The 16,718-nt window shown below is 39.1% G+C and overlaps 1 protein-coding gene across 1 annotated transcript; it reads right to left on the minus strand.

Moving 5' to 3' along the window:
- Window positions 1-441: 441 nt before the first annotated feature.
- Window positions 442-16,310, minus strand: LOC107188284 (spondin-1). The gene is made up of 12 exons (XM_015576556.1): window positions 16,292-16,310; window positions 8,463-8,672; window positions 7,802-7,986; window positions 7,042-7,233; window positions 5,599-5,885; window positions 4,348-4,751; window positions 3,461-3,632; window positions 2,963-3,209; window positions 2,660-2,843; window positions 1,880-2,043; window positions 1,641-1,802; window positions 442-786 (listed from the first exon to the last, which is right to left on the minus strand). Exons 2-12 carry the CDS (start codon window positions 8,641-8,643, stop codon window positions 706-708), a joined length of 2,259 nt encoding a protein of 752 aa, XP_015432042.1. The 5' UTR covers window positions 8,644-8,672; window positions 16,292-16,310; the 3' UTR covers window positions 442-705.
- Between the last annotated feature and the right edge of the window lie 408 nt (window positions 16,311-16,718).

Below are 16,718 nucleotides of genomic sequence, written 5' to 3' on the forward strand. Positions count from 1 at the left end.
TGTACGTCGAGTAACATTTATAAAATTGAACGTTTCTTTGATAACAGCGATTCGGGAAGCGTTGAATAGACCTGTAACGAGTTTTCTATAATCATCAGGGTATGGATCGTCGAAAGAAGAGAATCGAGAGACACTCGAATAGATGAACGCTGATTATTCGAAGGAATTTGACACTTTTAGTATCGGTTGCTTTTACGAGGATTTAAACCGTTTTGTTTTTTTTTTTCTTTCGTTGGTAATTGCAAATATTTCTCCCTAGGGATACGTAAGATTCTTTCGATTACGAACCATCGCTTGGCATACATTTGTTAACGACGCGAACGCAATAAGCCGGAACAATACCGATTATGTTCGTTTTAGCCACGGCCTGCGTATTCGGATAATTCGACCGGGAGTAGGAAGATCACAATTGACCATTTAATAAAATACCATTTATTCTGATACATCGGTTTATTTCATACCCATCGATCTTTTTGTAGAAAAAGAAAACTTACACCCAAGGAATTCCCTTTTTGGTGACACGAACGAATACCTTGGGGGACCGAAGCTGACTCGTTCGTGAATCGAGTTACTTACGTGTGCCGCGAGCCATTTACTTTTTAACGGGTCACGATCCTCTCTGAAAGTGTGAACGGCGTGTGAACCCTGTCGTCTCTGTTTGCTTGTTTTAGCTTCGCTGCTCTTGAATCGAGTTTATTTGAAGTGCTACTCGCACGGGGCGAGCTGGCACCGGGAACGACGTTGCAGCTTCTTTGGACAAGGACGGCCGCCGTTCTGTGGCTCTTGCTGAAAATTCAGAGAACCCCGCTACTTATTCGTGCAAGCTTCGACTTGGAATTTATTTAACGACAGTTGCTTGTCCCACAAAGATCGCGTTAACCATTTTACCACTTATACATCTAGACTAGCCAGAGTGTATTAAGGCACACTTTTCAAAGTTTAATTAAGCGAGAAACAATCACTACCTTCGAAATATTGAATGGATTTAAGACGAGTCTCTATAAGTAGAATTTATGAACTTTGCTTTAACCCTTGGACTGCGGCGCGATATGCGAAAAAATCTATATTCTATGTTAGATCAGTTTAATAAAACAGTAAATGTGTTATAGTATCAGGTATAGCATGATTTCAAGAGAGCTTCAACGTTATTATAGCAAATTTGTTGTCAACTCTTTTTTTTTCATGATTTTTCAAGGTCACCTTCAATTTTCTTTCAAATAAATTCAATTAAAAAAAAAAGTAACACATCTTATGACATGATACTGAATTCGTCTTAAAATCCTCTAACAGAGAGGCGTAAAAAAATGATAGGTGTATTTGCAAAAAATTGAAGGTGGCCTTGAAAAATCATGAAAAAAAAGAGTTCACAAAAAATGATAGCTCTCTTGAAACCATGATATACCTGATAAAAACGTTTTTAACAGAGTAATCTCTACTGATCAGGATTCGTGGTTCACCCGGTATACGCCTTTGGTACATACTGATAGACATGTGAGGGCATATATGTACGCCTTTCGTAGTAAAAGGGTTAATATGAACTTAATATAATTTTTAGAAAAATGAAGGACTGAAAGGTTAACTGCTAATGGGGGCATATGATCAAACTCAAGACGATCATTAAATATATCAGTACGTTTTACCTTAATTGTTCGGTGACTGCTGACGCGACCTGTACCGCAAGTGACGCTACAGTGTGTCCAAGGTGACCAGCTGGAGACAAGACAATCGACTGGAGCTTCAGATTGCGACGGTCGCAGAGAATTGGTATTGTTCAGCGGTTCACCAGTAAGGATTGATCGTACCTGAAAAAATTATTTTCCTATGGACTGAAGCATCGACTTCTAGAGACATTAGAAATTAATGTGAGTAATGTACTAACGATTCCGCAAGTGTTACTGCACTCGTCGGCAGTCAAGAAGTTGTTTCTGTTACCGCGGCAACCACCGTATCCGAAAGGTACGCACATCAATTTTTGAGGAACGAACGCCCATCTTTGGAAGTAGCCTCTGCATGGTCCAGGATCTGCCTCCTCCATGCAGACCACTGAAAATGGAATAGAATTATTGAACCTTCAGGAAATTAATTTTCTATGAATTTAAAACGAAATTAAGAACTCCTTTGTAGAAAGTTAGTCTTAATTTCAGAGAGAAGAATGGAATATTGTTCCGTTACAGCTTTGTTTAAAACCTATTTTAACCCGTGTGATGATTCGGACATATCGAGTACAGCAAACATTATTTTAGAATATACATTTGACAGACGTCGATCAACAAATGATCAATACTTCAATAATTTCAGTACTCAGATCGGCCCAATGACATTTTGAAGACGGCTTAAAATGTACGTCTTCAAGGCGTCATGTCCTATCTGGGTATTATAATACATGATTATTTAACTGAATAGTGTGATTAGATACATCATAAGTAGAGGAAATATATGTTAGTAATTTAAGGTAAGAAAAATTAGTGACACTTTGAGGTCCTTTCAGTTGCTTAATGCAAGTGGGTCAATTGCAATAATACTTACAACCTTTTTATAAAAGAATACAAACACTGTGGCCCAGAGTCTATTTTTCAAGACGAACTTGCACAATTAGGATCTCTGGAATTCTAAACTGAGAACAGAATTATCTCGTGTAACCAGAATCTTGAATTCCTACCTTTCGCGGTGGCCATATCAAAGGTACAGTCAGCCTGTTCCAAACAAGGTCGCTGCTGAAGTAGCTCAATCTTGGAGGAGCACTTGTGTTGCTCCGAAGGTTCGACCATCAGCAATCTGGTCCTCAATTTCACCCCCTTTCCGCAAGACGCACTGCAAGGTGACCAGTCGGACCATTCAGTTACCTTAAGAAAAAAACAAGTTCGATCACTGGATTTAATTTACCTACAATAGTCCGCAACATTGGTCGGGAGGAGTAAAACATTAAAGAGTGGATCTGTGCAGGATTATTTCTAAAACATACCTTGCACGTAGGATCAATTTGTTCCTCGACGCCGTCCGCGCACGGAGGCTCCATGCATTTTTCTTTCTCAACGAGGGAGACGTGAGGGCACCTTTTACGACCCATACGGTCCTTGAACCTCCTCGTTCTCAACTTCATCCCGATCCCGCAGGAGGACGAGCACTCGGACCACTCGCCCCATTCAGTAGTTTCGCAGAACGCGTTGTTAACAACCCCCAGCACGCCATCGTCTCCCTCTTCTTCCCCTCTGAGGACACATTTGCAACAATATTCGTAGACAACCGTCGAAGTGCACCGGGTTTAAAAGTGTTATCGAACTTTGCTTTTTAGAACCACGAAATAACAGGGGTAGCATAGCTTTTATACAGAGAATGACAAAATACGATATTATAGAAGGATAGCTGTATTTGATTCCTAACGATATTACTTCTGATTTACAATTTATAAAATTGCTGAATTTATGATTGTGAATCAGAGGATTTTTGTTGGTGCACTTACGGGCATTCTGGAATCGATGCAACACACATCTCTTTTGAGACCAACTGCCTATTGCACTGGAACATGGCTGCTTTCTGCGGCATCAAGTAGGACCTAGTACGCATCCTCAATCCCTTGCCACAAGACACCGAGCAGGTCGACCAGGCGGTGTAGTCCGTGGTCTGACATTCAGCTTCATTTTGCAGAGAGAAAGAAAATTGAGTCAGGGTAATATAACAAACTCTTGGTACTTTGATATTGTGAAATTGGGACCCCTAGAATTACAATCGCCAGAAAAATTAAAAGGCTATGAAAAGTAGGTCAACGTGACTCGAGTGATTAAAGCACAGTTGGCCAGTGAAAGAATCACGTCGAACATGGATCAAACCCATGGGTTTGAATTCCACTTCCAGTACCTCACATTTCCTTCAATTTAACCTCTTGTACTATCATATTCTACTATCATAATCAACGAACATTACGCGAAGAAAAGACGATGTGTGTACATTGCATATGTTTAAAAAGGTTATCTCACTTAGGAAATTTAGCGTCGATTTCCATAATAAACCTTTGGACAACAAAGCATGGAAGTTCACAATCGGAGTCGACTTTAACCCATACTGAAAATTTGTTCAACCTTCAAGTCTGTTTCTTTATGCCAGTTATTCAGTTGTTATCCTGGGTCATTCGAAACTATATCTAATAAAACTGTGGGCTAGTATAGAAACATCAGAACAGGATCACCTATTAAAATATTTATATGGTTCCCAAATGCCGCAGAATAACTTCTGCGTCAACTGACGAGACTCTACCAAGAATAACAGAGAAAAGAACTTATTGTTATAAAGAACACGAGTCTTCAATTACTCAATTCCAGTTATGAGACCATTAAGTATGAAACTTCTCACGTCTAGAGGTGTCCTCGGTGTTCTCAGCGACCTCCAGTTGCGACAATTGCTCCTGAAGGCTCTCCTCGTCGCAGCCACGTGGGATCAGCTTCTCCCTGTTCAAGTACAACCTGGCCAATGGGAGCATAGGTCGTCCAGTGGGATCGTAGAAAGGTGCTCTAGGATCTTCGGGGTACAGTGTGGTGATGGGCTTCATCTTCTCCCGCGGCTTTGTCTCGGAATTCGGCGACATGTATGAGATACCATTGTCGGTGCCCGCGTCCCAAGGGTACAAATCGATGATTTCACTTTTCGTCCAGGTGCAGTCCTTTCTGCAGAGATTCAGCTTACTGACACCGACCACCCAATCCGGGGACGGTCCCAACATGGAGGCCACAGAGAGCATTGGATGACCTTTGTCCACTCTGAAGATAGAATCAATTCCAATGTGAGAAATTGTCTTCATTGTTTGAGAAAAATGTGGTATCTGCCCGAAGATATAAATTTTCTTCGTTATCTACAGCTGTAAATCAATATTTTCGTTAGTGCCTATGATGTGTCGGGATTGATTAACATTCTGGAAGAGCTAACCCATCGAAACCTTGAAAATTTAATACTTTGTATAACTTCAAAGAAACAGATTCCGTATCGAACGTAGGCCGTAATTGTATTTAATTTGCCTTACTATGCTTTTATTTATTTATTTATTTATTCAGTAATTTAGTCAAATTTCGTTTGTACGAAATTGCTGGACAATTAAGTCTTAGCATTAACCCTCATCCGTCCCTCGTGTCAATTTGACCCATTTTTCCCTTAAGAAATGATACCATTCTGTCACGTGTAGGTAAATTTAGCTGAAACTCCGTGACTTTATTTTGTAGAAATTGCAAACTTAACTGTTTATCTCTTCGTTATATTAATTTTCACCACTCTGTCACTTTAACATTGTGAGACAAATTCAGTTCGGAAAATGAGGGACAGAAGAGAGTTAAGTATTAGGTGTACAAATTAATTCGTGGCCTTCTTTTCGTAAATTGGTTGTTTATTTAGAAAGAAAACCAAAATACAGTCTAGTTTTGTAAATATTCCTCGTCATTTTCTATACATTTACGCCATTTTTCGAGGATTTGGTGAATCCACTCTCGAACAAATTATGGCAATTTTTAGTCAATAATTAATTGTGGTGACCACGAATTAATTTGTACACCTAATACTTACCAGTAGATCCAAACAATAGAAACAAGTGAATAATTACACAGGGAGAACATTTACCTGAAACTGGTGCTCGTGTTACTGTTTACGTTGGGGTACCAAAGGCCGGCGGCCTTGATCAACGTTCTCAGTTTGTTCGCGTTGGCCCTCAGTTCAGCCTCCACCCCCGAGGCGGATCCCCATTCGGCCAGTTGTCGGAAGCCGTCGGTGGCTATATGGTCCTTGCCCCAAAAGGAGAAGCTAGGTACATGGGAACCGCCGATCACGTCGCTGAAGTGGGTCAACCAGACCGAGAACGGGAAGTCTTTCGGATGGGTCACGTTCGACCAGATTCCCTCCATAGTCAACTGAAACGGGAGTAGGAACCACTGGAGACGCCGCCAATGAAACTTTGCGCGTTGGACTTGAATCGACCCGTGGAGAATAAACAGCAACACTGAATTTGTTGGAACACCATGCTACACTGGTTAAACACCGGTGTGACTCGATTCGATCGTTGATTGAACTTGAATTGTGTCTGAGCGAACTACCACTTTAAGGGTAGTTTCTGATCTTTTACTATTATTGATGATTAACTTGACAGCTAATTTTACGTCATTGAACAGATTTATTCCATAGACGGTGCTCCACCTAACCTGAGCATCCTAAACACCTCGCTAATTTTTTATAATAGGGAACATGTCAGATGGTGAAAGTATAAGGTTCGACGGGGCAAATCTGATGGTAGGCAAAAAGTTTTCTAAAGGATATCTTCTTCGAAATTTCTAGGTCACTGCAGTTTTTGTAAACGGGGGTACATATTTTTGTCATAACTATATGATAGCTAAGGAAGGCAAATCTAATAATCCAGCATACTATGACCTTCAGATGAGCTTGAATACAAAAAATTTATAATAATTGAGTAATGGATGAAAATAGTAAACTAATAACTGTAATTTAAAGACTAATGAAGAAAAAGCTATTTTATTTTAACAAATGTTCAACATGATATCTAAACTGATTATAGTAAACGAAAAAAGAAATTATCATAATAAATAAGCGAGATGTTCAGGATGCTCAAGCTAGGTGCGACACCCTGTATTAATTAATTTGCTTCGAACATTTCTAACATTCAATAAAATATCGTTCGATCATTGCAATGCCCATTGGCCATCGTATCAGTTAACTGTTAGACAGGTTTCAAAAATTAAAAAAAAATTGTAGCTTTCCAATGTTAAATGTCATTATGCTCAACGCCAAGTGAACACTCATTCGACATTTTATAATTAGACTGCGGCTTCTATGCATTTATAGCCTATAGGTTTCTGTGAAATACAATGAAGGACAAAACTTTTGTCAAATAACACGAGTTCTCAACTTTCTTTTGGACCGATACATAGGGGAAGAAAGAAATTCCTACTTTTGTTTTTGTCTTTATGAGCAACCTGGTAAATGTGATTATGCATAAAAGTCCGCAGTCTACTCATCATTTTCCCTCTTCAGATGTTCAAGCGTTTAACCTACCGAATACTTCGCCTCGTCGCAGGCGCAGCACCTGTCAACGTCGATTGTCTCGACCTCCTTGGGTCCAACCTCGCAGAGGGTTTTGGTCAGGCCGCCGTCCTCGGCGTACCATCGAACGTTGTTCTCCAGCACCATGGCGGTGAAGATAACGCATCCTGATCCGGGCGGTGGTGCCTTCCACATCTCTTGGATCTACGCCAGGTGGTAAGAAACGTTTCAGGACGTCTGGTTTGCGGAAATCGCGGGTGGGGCCACGATAACGCCGAGAAATATCGGACACCATCGGACGCGTTGGCCATCGGCCAACGGCTGGAAATCTGTCGGCGATTTTATCAACGGTGGGCACGTCGTGTTGTACGTAACCGGACATGGATTCTGGACGTTTGAGGAGACGCGGAAGATGCAGTCGATTCTTCTGGAGTAATTGAGCGGGGTACGATACGATCGATGCTACTTCTTTGTAGTGTACAGGGTGAATCATTTAAATGGCTCCCCTAGAATATCTTCGAAGCCGTTGATGATACGGTGAAATGTTTAGGATAAAAGTTGAATGGTTTTGAGGGAGGAGTAATTTGATGTCAGTAGTTTTTGTGGTCGAACTTGTGTGTTTAAGTGGAATCATATATTTTTATGCTGCCCGTTATTCCCTATAGATAGGTATTGAACTATGTTTGCTAAAGGACTGTTAGTTTAGGAAAGATTTAAATTTTAATATTGCTCAGCATTGACTAATGCATTAAAAAATATGTTTCAATTTTACCTCCGTTTTCGGGAAATTGGAAGCTTCCGAGACGGTGTTTACGCAATCCTCGTTGAACGTGGTCAAAGTGTCCGGGAACAATTGGAAGTAACCAACCCGGGCCGCGGGATTGTTCGGTGCATGCTGGGAATGCACGGAAACCGTGAAACGCGTGAACTGTTGCAACCTTTCATGCGTTCTCGATCCTGAAATCAACAAAATCTCCATACTTCATCTCTTACAGAACATAAATTTCATCAAAATTGAAAGACATCCACCGTAAATGGAACAGAGCAGATCATTAGAAGATCAAACAGGCCTTTGTAATTTTAATTTGTACTTCGAAACGGTCTAATGGAACCAAACCAGAGATGGGCATTATCTATATAAAAAATTAGTTAAATAACTACTTGAATAAAAGATACTTTATCTATTATCGTTACTCATAGCTTGAATAAAAAAGTAACTTTTACTCATCGAATAATTCTCGTTGAATAAATTTATTAAATCGACGCTCGTCGATAAAGTTACTTTTTTCTTCAAGCTTTGAGTAACGATAAAAATTTGTTTATCCTTTTTCTTTATTCAAGATTTTTATTTAGATAAAAATTTTGCCCATCTCTGGACCTGACCACGCGATCTCTGAAAGGAACACCAGAAAACGTGAAATCAACGACGTTACCTTGCAAACTGATTGTGTAGACAGCGTTGGGAATATACGTGTTACCGTCTCCGCTAACGAGAATCCTGTAGCCACCGTCTCCGGTGGTCCTGGTAGCGGTGGTTTGTTCAGGTGTGGGCCTCATGGGGCATCCGGCCTGGACCGTGATGACCAAACATGCTGTCACGGTCAGGAACAACATCGTGTTGCTTGGAATTGTCGATCCACACTCTGCATCAATTATTCAGAAACACGTATCATTGCCCGTTCTACGATTCTACAGATCGGAATTACATCGACCGAGGAAATAGTTATTTACTCCAACCTCTGCTTCCCAGGAGACGCTACGGAAAACACCGGTTTCGGTCTATGGTCTGTGATGTCGATGGTAAAATAAGTTTAGTGTCTCGCGAATTCAGGAGTTAACTAAAAAAGTTATGTGTGGTTTATGGAACCCGTTCGAATATAACACGTAAGAATGAATATAGGAATATAATATAACTGTTATATTTTAGTTTTACTTTGGTGCGTAAGTCTTTTTTCTTTATTGTTGAACCAGATCTATGTACAAGTAATTTGCTTGTTGCCTGTATAAGATTTACGTAACTGTAAATTTAGTGGTTCATAAATAAATATAGTACGCCGAATGCATGAGAATAGTAGATTTAGGTCGTAAATTGAAAGTTGAAACGAATTTCTTGTGTTCTAACTTTTTAATTATTTTATTCTATACGATTATACTTCTGGTCTATAACTTTCAAAAAGGAAAATATAAATACTTATGTATTAAAAATGTCGTATTCCGATGATTGGGCCATCGATATACAGGGTGAGACAGGATGGGTGGTACAACCGAACAGAAGATGATTCTATATGCCAAAATAAGTCGAAAATGTAGACAAAAATTTTGTCGTATAACGCTTCATTTTCCAGATAATCGAATTCGAAAATCGCATGGATACGCGTGGAACAGGACTAGGCTACCGCGTCTGTTCAGTACATACCGTTTCTACTTAGCGCCAGCACGACTACATGCGTTTCAGCTGAATTTAAAAAATTCATTATCTTCGAAACGAAGTATATATTCGACTTATTTTTGCACATAGAATTACCTCCTATCCGGTTGTATCAACCAATAGCAGAAGTGACGTGAACAATTATTTTCTTCGACGGTGTGCACCACAGAAACCAAGCTAACGTTCACGAAATTATAAGCACTAAAAACCTGCTCGAAATTCATTTACCGAACGACAGAAAAGTAAAACGAAACTTCGAAAGTATCTTTCTAAAGACTTGGACTGCTCAAAGGAAACACTCGAAGCAGTTTCCACGTTCTGCTCGACTGAAACGCGAACGGAAAATTGCCGGCAGACCAGTGAGCTGCCATGATCGAGCGATCCTCGCGAGGTCGCATCCTTGAATTCACGCATCGTCCGTTTCGCCAGTGAAATAATAACGTGGCAAATCGTCGGTGTAACAATCGACCGAGATCTCTTTATTTTTCTCGACTACACAGATCCTCGAAAACCTGCCCCCGTTTAGGGCTGTTCGGTTTTCACGATTACGCGATAGACTAACCGGGAAATCGAGAGTGGAACCATGAATAACTACATTCGTGTTTCCTGATTAAACGCTTCCGCCGGTACAATATCAACGATCCCTCTTCCATTCGCGATCGATCGACGTTTCTCCTGATGGACGAGTTTTCATCGATCGAGCGCGCTGCTTGCGACACGAACGTATTTCGCGTTTCTACGGTGTCTGACGTAACAGACGACGTTACGAGGCGATGTAACTGACCGTGACGAACGCTGAGAAACATCAACGCATTGCGATTAACGGTGCAACGGCGCGTAAGTGTGGCCAGTGATGAGTTCGATCCTGGTATGGCGAATTGGGAAATCTTTTCGAGGGACTTTGGACCATGTAAATCTAGGATTAGAGGGGGTTTATATTAACTTGAGGGAGCAGGGTAAAAAATACTCTTGGTAAGAAATTGTTAGAAGAAGCTAACCCAAATTTAGGTACACTTTTCTCCGATTTGAATACATATTGTTTAAGCAACAATTTTCTTCTGAATGTTCGTCATTTCGCTGAGAAAGTTTTAATCGCTCGGGCATGGGACACATTTATTTGCCAATTTTTTATATGAATTTTTGGATAATGTTTTCTTCTTCCGGTTGGCACAGTAAAATAAAAATGTTTCGGTGCATGGGAATCGATCTCAGGACCTCCGATTTATTATATTAGTCGAACAGATATGTAACCTTAGTTGTTTATATCTTCGAAGTTATCTAGTGGCTACACCTAATATTCATTAGGCACACATGTATATCATTAACCCTTTCATTTCCAAATAATTGAAATATCACGAAAAAAATATTTGGTTGTATTTTTGTCGATCTTCAACGACATGTAAATAATTCACAAAAACATTCTCATTATAATATTAATATTCATAATAAAACCTCATTTTTCTTACCTTCGATCAATAAACCCCCTTGAGAAATATCGATATTTTGGAAAATATCATTTTTACTATTGTATTTGTAACAACACTCAACATTCCATCAAACAAAAGAAACAAAGGACCAATAATGTCATATTTTACCAATAAGCCTTCAAATGCAATATTAAAATCCTGCCATACCACCCATACAACAGTAGAAAAAACTATTATATACTCTCAGATATAAAAAAATACGTGATACTAATGTTTCATTTCATAATTCGGAATACAGGAACAAAAGGGTTAAAAACCTGTATACATATCATCATCTTACAAACCCCCGTTAAAATCGAAATAGGTTAATCAGGGTACTTCCCTTGTAAATGAAGACTATTCACAGCCCACATTTCAAACAATTCCAATGTCTTTGGGCCCAAAACATTAGTAGTTTAGACTTTACGACCGTCCTATATTCTGTCCACCGGGGGAAGTGTAGATAGGTAACGAGAGAAATTGCGATAATAAGCGCATCTCGTTGCAGGACCGGTGGGTACAATAATAAACGTGGCCAAATGGCTAATAATCGTGGAGAACTAGAGATGCATCGGATTACGCGTGCGTATCCCAAGCAAGTGGGTCGGAGGGTTCTCGAACCGGCTCTCGAGATCGCCGTTCTCGGGCCATGTAGGTGTAGGTTTCTAGAACGCCAAGTCTCCGTGGAAATCGTCGGAAACAGGGACACACGGAACGATATCGGGGAACCGGAAATTGCCACGGGTCGAAATCAAATTTTGAAGAACCGTTATCGTAAAGCACACGGACCAGCGGTGGGGCTCTTGGCGACATTGGCGTTTCACCTTCCGAAAAGTGAGGATCGTGGGATAGTGGGGAACCTGGAGCGTGAGTGCTTGTGTATGAGTTCGGTCAAATTCGTTAGGAATTCTTTTACAAGAAGCATTGTGTGGAGACTGGTGTACCGAAAATTGTGAAAGTGACGGAAGTTACAGTGATATGTAGGAAATTTTTAATAAAATGTTAAATAAGTAGGCTGTGGATTTTTATGCAAAATTAGATTTTGTAAAGTAGTTCGTGTAGACAAGTAGAAATATAGGAATTTCTTGCTTTTCATAAGTATCTTCTAGGGTTTACGATAAAACGGAAAACTCGTTCTATTTGACGAAAGTTTTGTCTTTAATTGTTCTTCATAGGCTATGAATGCATAAAATCCGCAGTCTGGTGATAAAGAATTGAGGTTAACGAAAGTAATTTGAATCAGATTTTATTACGTGTTGCAATAAGTAATCTACAATTTTTTAAATTGCGAGATGACGTATTGTAAATGAAAAGTATATCTCCAGTTAATTAACTGAAAAGACGTGATTTTCTAGTTATCATATGAGAGTGTTGCAGAAACACTGCTCGCTCAATCATCAAAAGTGTAATCTTTTAGCTTCGTAAGGTGACTGACAGCGAGCAGTTGTGTCATTCTTACTGTTCAGAGTGATACTATGATTTATGATCCTTTGTATTTTCCGAGAAACTAATGTTTACGGGTTATGTCGCCTGTATAACAAAGATACGATATACAATCTGTGTAGTGAGAGCGTGACCGGCAAAATTTGTACCTGGATGAAGGTATCATAAAAACTCTGGTGAATCCAGGTAGCCTGACTCACGATCTTATTAGACAGATTGTACGTGCACAATCTATCACAATGTTATTCGTTCAATACATGCGCCTAGAGCACTCAACAAGTTAATGACTACATTGAGAGTAAAGTAATTATAAATTGTGTTTGATATACAGGGTGTTCCAAAGAGATGGGACATTACAAATTGAAAAGTCCTTTACCGTTTTGTAATTTGAAGTTCCATTATCGAGATATTAGCAGTTTAACGAATTCCAATCAGCTGAGCGATGGTTCACACGTACGTGCAATCAGCTGATTGGAATTCGTTTAATTGCTAATATCTCGAAAATGGAACTTCAAATTACAAAACGGTAAAGGACTTCTCAATTTGTATTTGCATAAGGAATAGGCATGTTGTAAATTATCCCATTTTTTGCGACATTGTGTATGAAAGAGTATAATAGTTTAAATGACTTTCAATTAAATTGCTGTGTTCACTTGCCCTATCTTTCTCTTTCGCTCGATCGAATACCGGATACTATATAAAATGTGTACATTATATTAAATATAATGTGTACATATATACCAAGAATTTAGAAGAAAACCGTCTACTGGGTTCACACTAACAGTTCCAATTATTAAAACGGTCTATATTACTTCTAAAACTGTATTTATTTTATATAGACATATATCACTGAATTAACACACAACGAATCTTCACTTCCAATCGAAGACAGAAATTGTTCACACATACCAAAACGAAGCTTCCAAAAAAAAAAATGAATCTTTGCCCCGTTCAGTTCCTAGGCTTCCAAGTGTGATACAAATTCACGCAACTGCAGTTTTTACGTAGTCGAAATAGGGATGATCCTGATGGAAATCGATCGCACGTTTTCCATCGAAGATTGCGAAAGCAGCGAAAAGAAAACGATTCGTAACTGGCGCGGTCGAATTCTCGTTCGCCATCGAGACTTCGCGGTTCCACGCCCCTGACCGACTTCGCGTGAGTCACGACTAATTAAAAATAATAATGGTATCGTCGCGCAAGGGAATTTGCATAAAACAATTAGAAGCTCGAGGGACTTTCGTCACCTCTGTGAAGAGTTCGTTTCGTCGCGAGGATGATTTCGCGACATTTGCTGACAGTGTCGAATCAAACAGAGAACAAAACATGTGCGAAATTCACCTTTTTGATTAATGAAATAATTTACCACTTCAAGTTTTAGTGTGATTGTTCGTGTTTGTTTGTAAATCTAGTTCTGTGTTTGTGAAAAACTTTCCAGGAATTATTGACAAGCACCATATACGACATTTTAAACCATTAACTGCATTTATTTACTACGGTAGACTCCTATATTATCACTTTAGTGGCAATATCTGAAATATTTCTTGCCGATCGTCAGTACGAAATTTCTTTAAATAACATCCAAACATTAAAAAATCCGTGTTACTGTGACCACTAGTTCGTTATTTATCGTGAGCAAACACATTGTTTATAAACACAATATTTTCAAAAATGTTTTTAATAGTCCTAAAATAACTATTGGTTCTTGATTTTATGGAAAAAAAATTTTGTACAAGATACCAAAAAGATACGGTTAGTTAATCGTTTTAAGCCGTGTGTATGCTGCATAAAGTTAGTATGATTCACAGTGATAAAATGATATTTGTAGTACATCTTCAGTAACATCTGATGAGTTCGCAGTAATAATAAACTGCTCCAACTGTATTAACTGCAAAATTATGAAACAGTCTCATTTTTGTATGCGAAATTAGTACCACAGAATAGTCTGATGTTGCAGATAAAACGTCAAATGGAAAATACAAAATATCAATTTTCATTTTCAAGGGCAAGAGCAATAACCAAAAATGTAACATAATTAAATTCTGAGAAATGGAATTACTAGACCGAGAATTGTATGCGTTCATGGCATGCGCGATTGCCCTAACACACTGTCTACCGTCAACATTCTCTGCAGACTACCACCCACAACCGACGAAATTTTGAATTCCAGAAATTCTATAACATCTGTATGCTTAACTACACAAGATCTATTTTTTGACGATTGGATTACTGCTAGTCTTCACAGCATCCAATTTTCAAAGACTTTAGCTTATCAGAAATAGTGAAAAAATGTTTAATCAAATTCGAAGAAACTTCAAGAAGTTTCAATTCAACAAATTTATCTTAAACTCCTGTTTCCAATAATTCCACATTAAAAATCCATATTCACATAAACACTCGCAGTCTAGTAACATCAACAGAGTTATCAAAATCCAGCTTCGAAATTGCTAATCACCCTCTTAACTCAAGAAACGGATTCTCGGTCAACAGACGCGTCGAATGTCTCAATTACCGTTCTATTAACTTTCGAGCGTCAACAATCGACACCGTGTACCCAAGGCTTATCGAATCTCTCCCGACGACCGCACTTTCCTCTATTTGCACGCACCCGTTCCCAATCGGACGATCACTTCCTCGCCGAGGACCACGATCGAAGAACGTTAATTAAAAAAGATCGATGAACTTTCGTTGTCAATTAAATGCCGTGTGGTACGAGAAACGTAAAGTGGCGGAACGCGGTCGGATGCAGCTTCTTTTATGAGGCTCTCGCCCTTTCACGCGCTCGCGATTCCATCGCTTCGGGGGTTGTATGTATCGCCCGGGGCCAATATTCGAAGCGGTTTACATTTCACTGGAAGTCGATTACTTAACGCCGTGCGCCACGTAAAAATGGCCAGATACGATTACGACGTAACGATATACAGTGAACGTGCAAATGTATCCGGGCCGCATCTGTAATAAATTCTTGATAGCATCTTGCGCCAGATACCTCGTGTCAGACATTCAAAACACGAGGACAATGAATTTTTCACGACAACGTATCTATAAATATACTCGCGTTCGTAAGTATTGGGACACTTGTCGAATATGAGACAATTAATAGGGTGAGAGACTTTATGTAAATTTACTGTTTGATTAATACATATGGAGCAGGTAAAATTAGGCAAAATTTCATTTACTGTAGTAGTAGTTCCAAAAGATGAGGTATAAGTACATTGAGTTCTCTACGTTACTGTTTTTTATATGATGTAAATGCATAAAGGTCCAGAGGCTAATAATGAGCCATTACGAAATTATTGAAGGTCTGAAATAAATATTGTTTGGGGGTGTTAAGGACTATATACGTCACTAAAAGTAACAAAAGTCTTGATACCAGAAATGGGCGAATCTATTATCTAGACGAAGAGTTTCGAATCACGAATAAAAAATTTTAAAAAGTACTTCATCAGTTTTCATTGATCAAACGTAGAAATTCCAATTCATATAACAATATAATACTTTTTCTTGAACGAATATACACTTGGTGAACAATTAGGTAATATCATTAACTGTTTAAACGTGAAGATAACGCTCTCAGGTACTGCTGCTTTTTATTGAGTTCTATTCGAATAAAATTGTTCCCAACTCTGTCTGATACTTATGAACGTAAATTGAATCAGAAAAAAATAAGGATACTTTTGCACCTCACGTTTCGCGAGACTTTCGGAACAAACTAAATCTTTCACTGTTTAAAAAAAAAAACAGAGATCATCGATACAGGTAATTATAAATTTTTCACATTGTATCCAGTAATTCGATGTTTTCTTTCGATGTACCGAAAAAGGATGAAATATTCAATGGAAATTTAAATTATTGGCGAAACAGTCGATAATTTCAATATTGGTTGATCGAGAGAATTGGAAACCATCTACGCCACTGCACTCACCGACACGATCACGTCGATTTCTTTCGCGAAGACCACTGCCAACTCGGTATCGCTGGCTGTTGCACTAGACCAGCCGGGATGTTAAGTAAGACGAGAGAACGATCGTCCACGACTAAACGAGATGACGGGACCGGACGACGGACAGTGCCGCGGATCGGGAAAGTCTGCCTCGCTGATTCGGAAAATGAAACGCAGCGAAATCCAACGAATACACGCGTTCCTTGTTTCGTTTAAGGACACTTCCCGATTAAATGTTTTCAAAAAATCGAAAATTTCTCTTACTCTACATTTGTAGTACAGTGAAGTACAACAATTTTCATTACCTTAAATTGTATAATTTTTCCTAAAAAAAAATCATAAACATTGCCTACCGGGGATTTGACCGGGAAGTGCACTTAACACGTTGACTACCATATTATGAAGACAA

The sequence above is a fragment of the Dufourea novaeangliae genome, unplaced genomic scaffold (assembly GCF_001272555.1).
Source record: "Dufourea novaeangliae isolate 0120121106 unplaced genomic scaffold, ASM127255v1 scaffold16, whole genome shotgun sequence".
Taxonomy (NCBI): Eukaryota; Metazoa; Arthropoda; class Insecta; order Hymenoptera; family Halictidae; genus Dufourea; species Dufourea novaeangliae.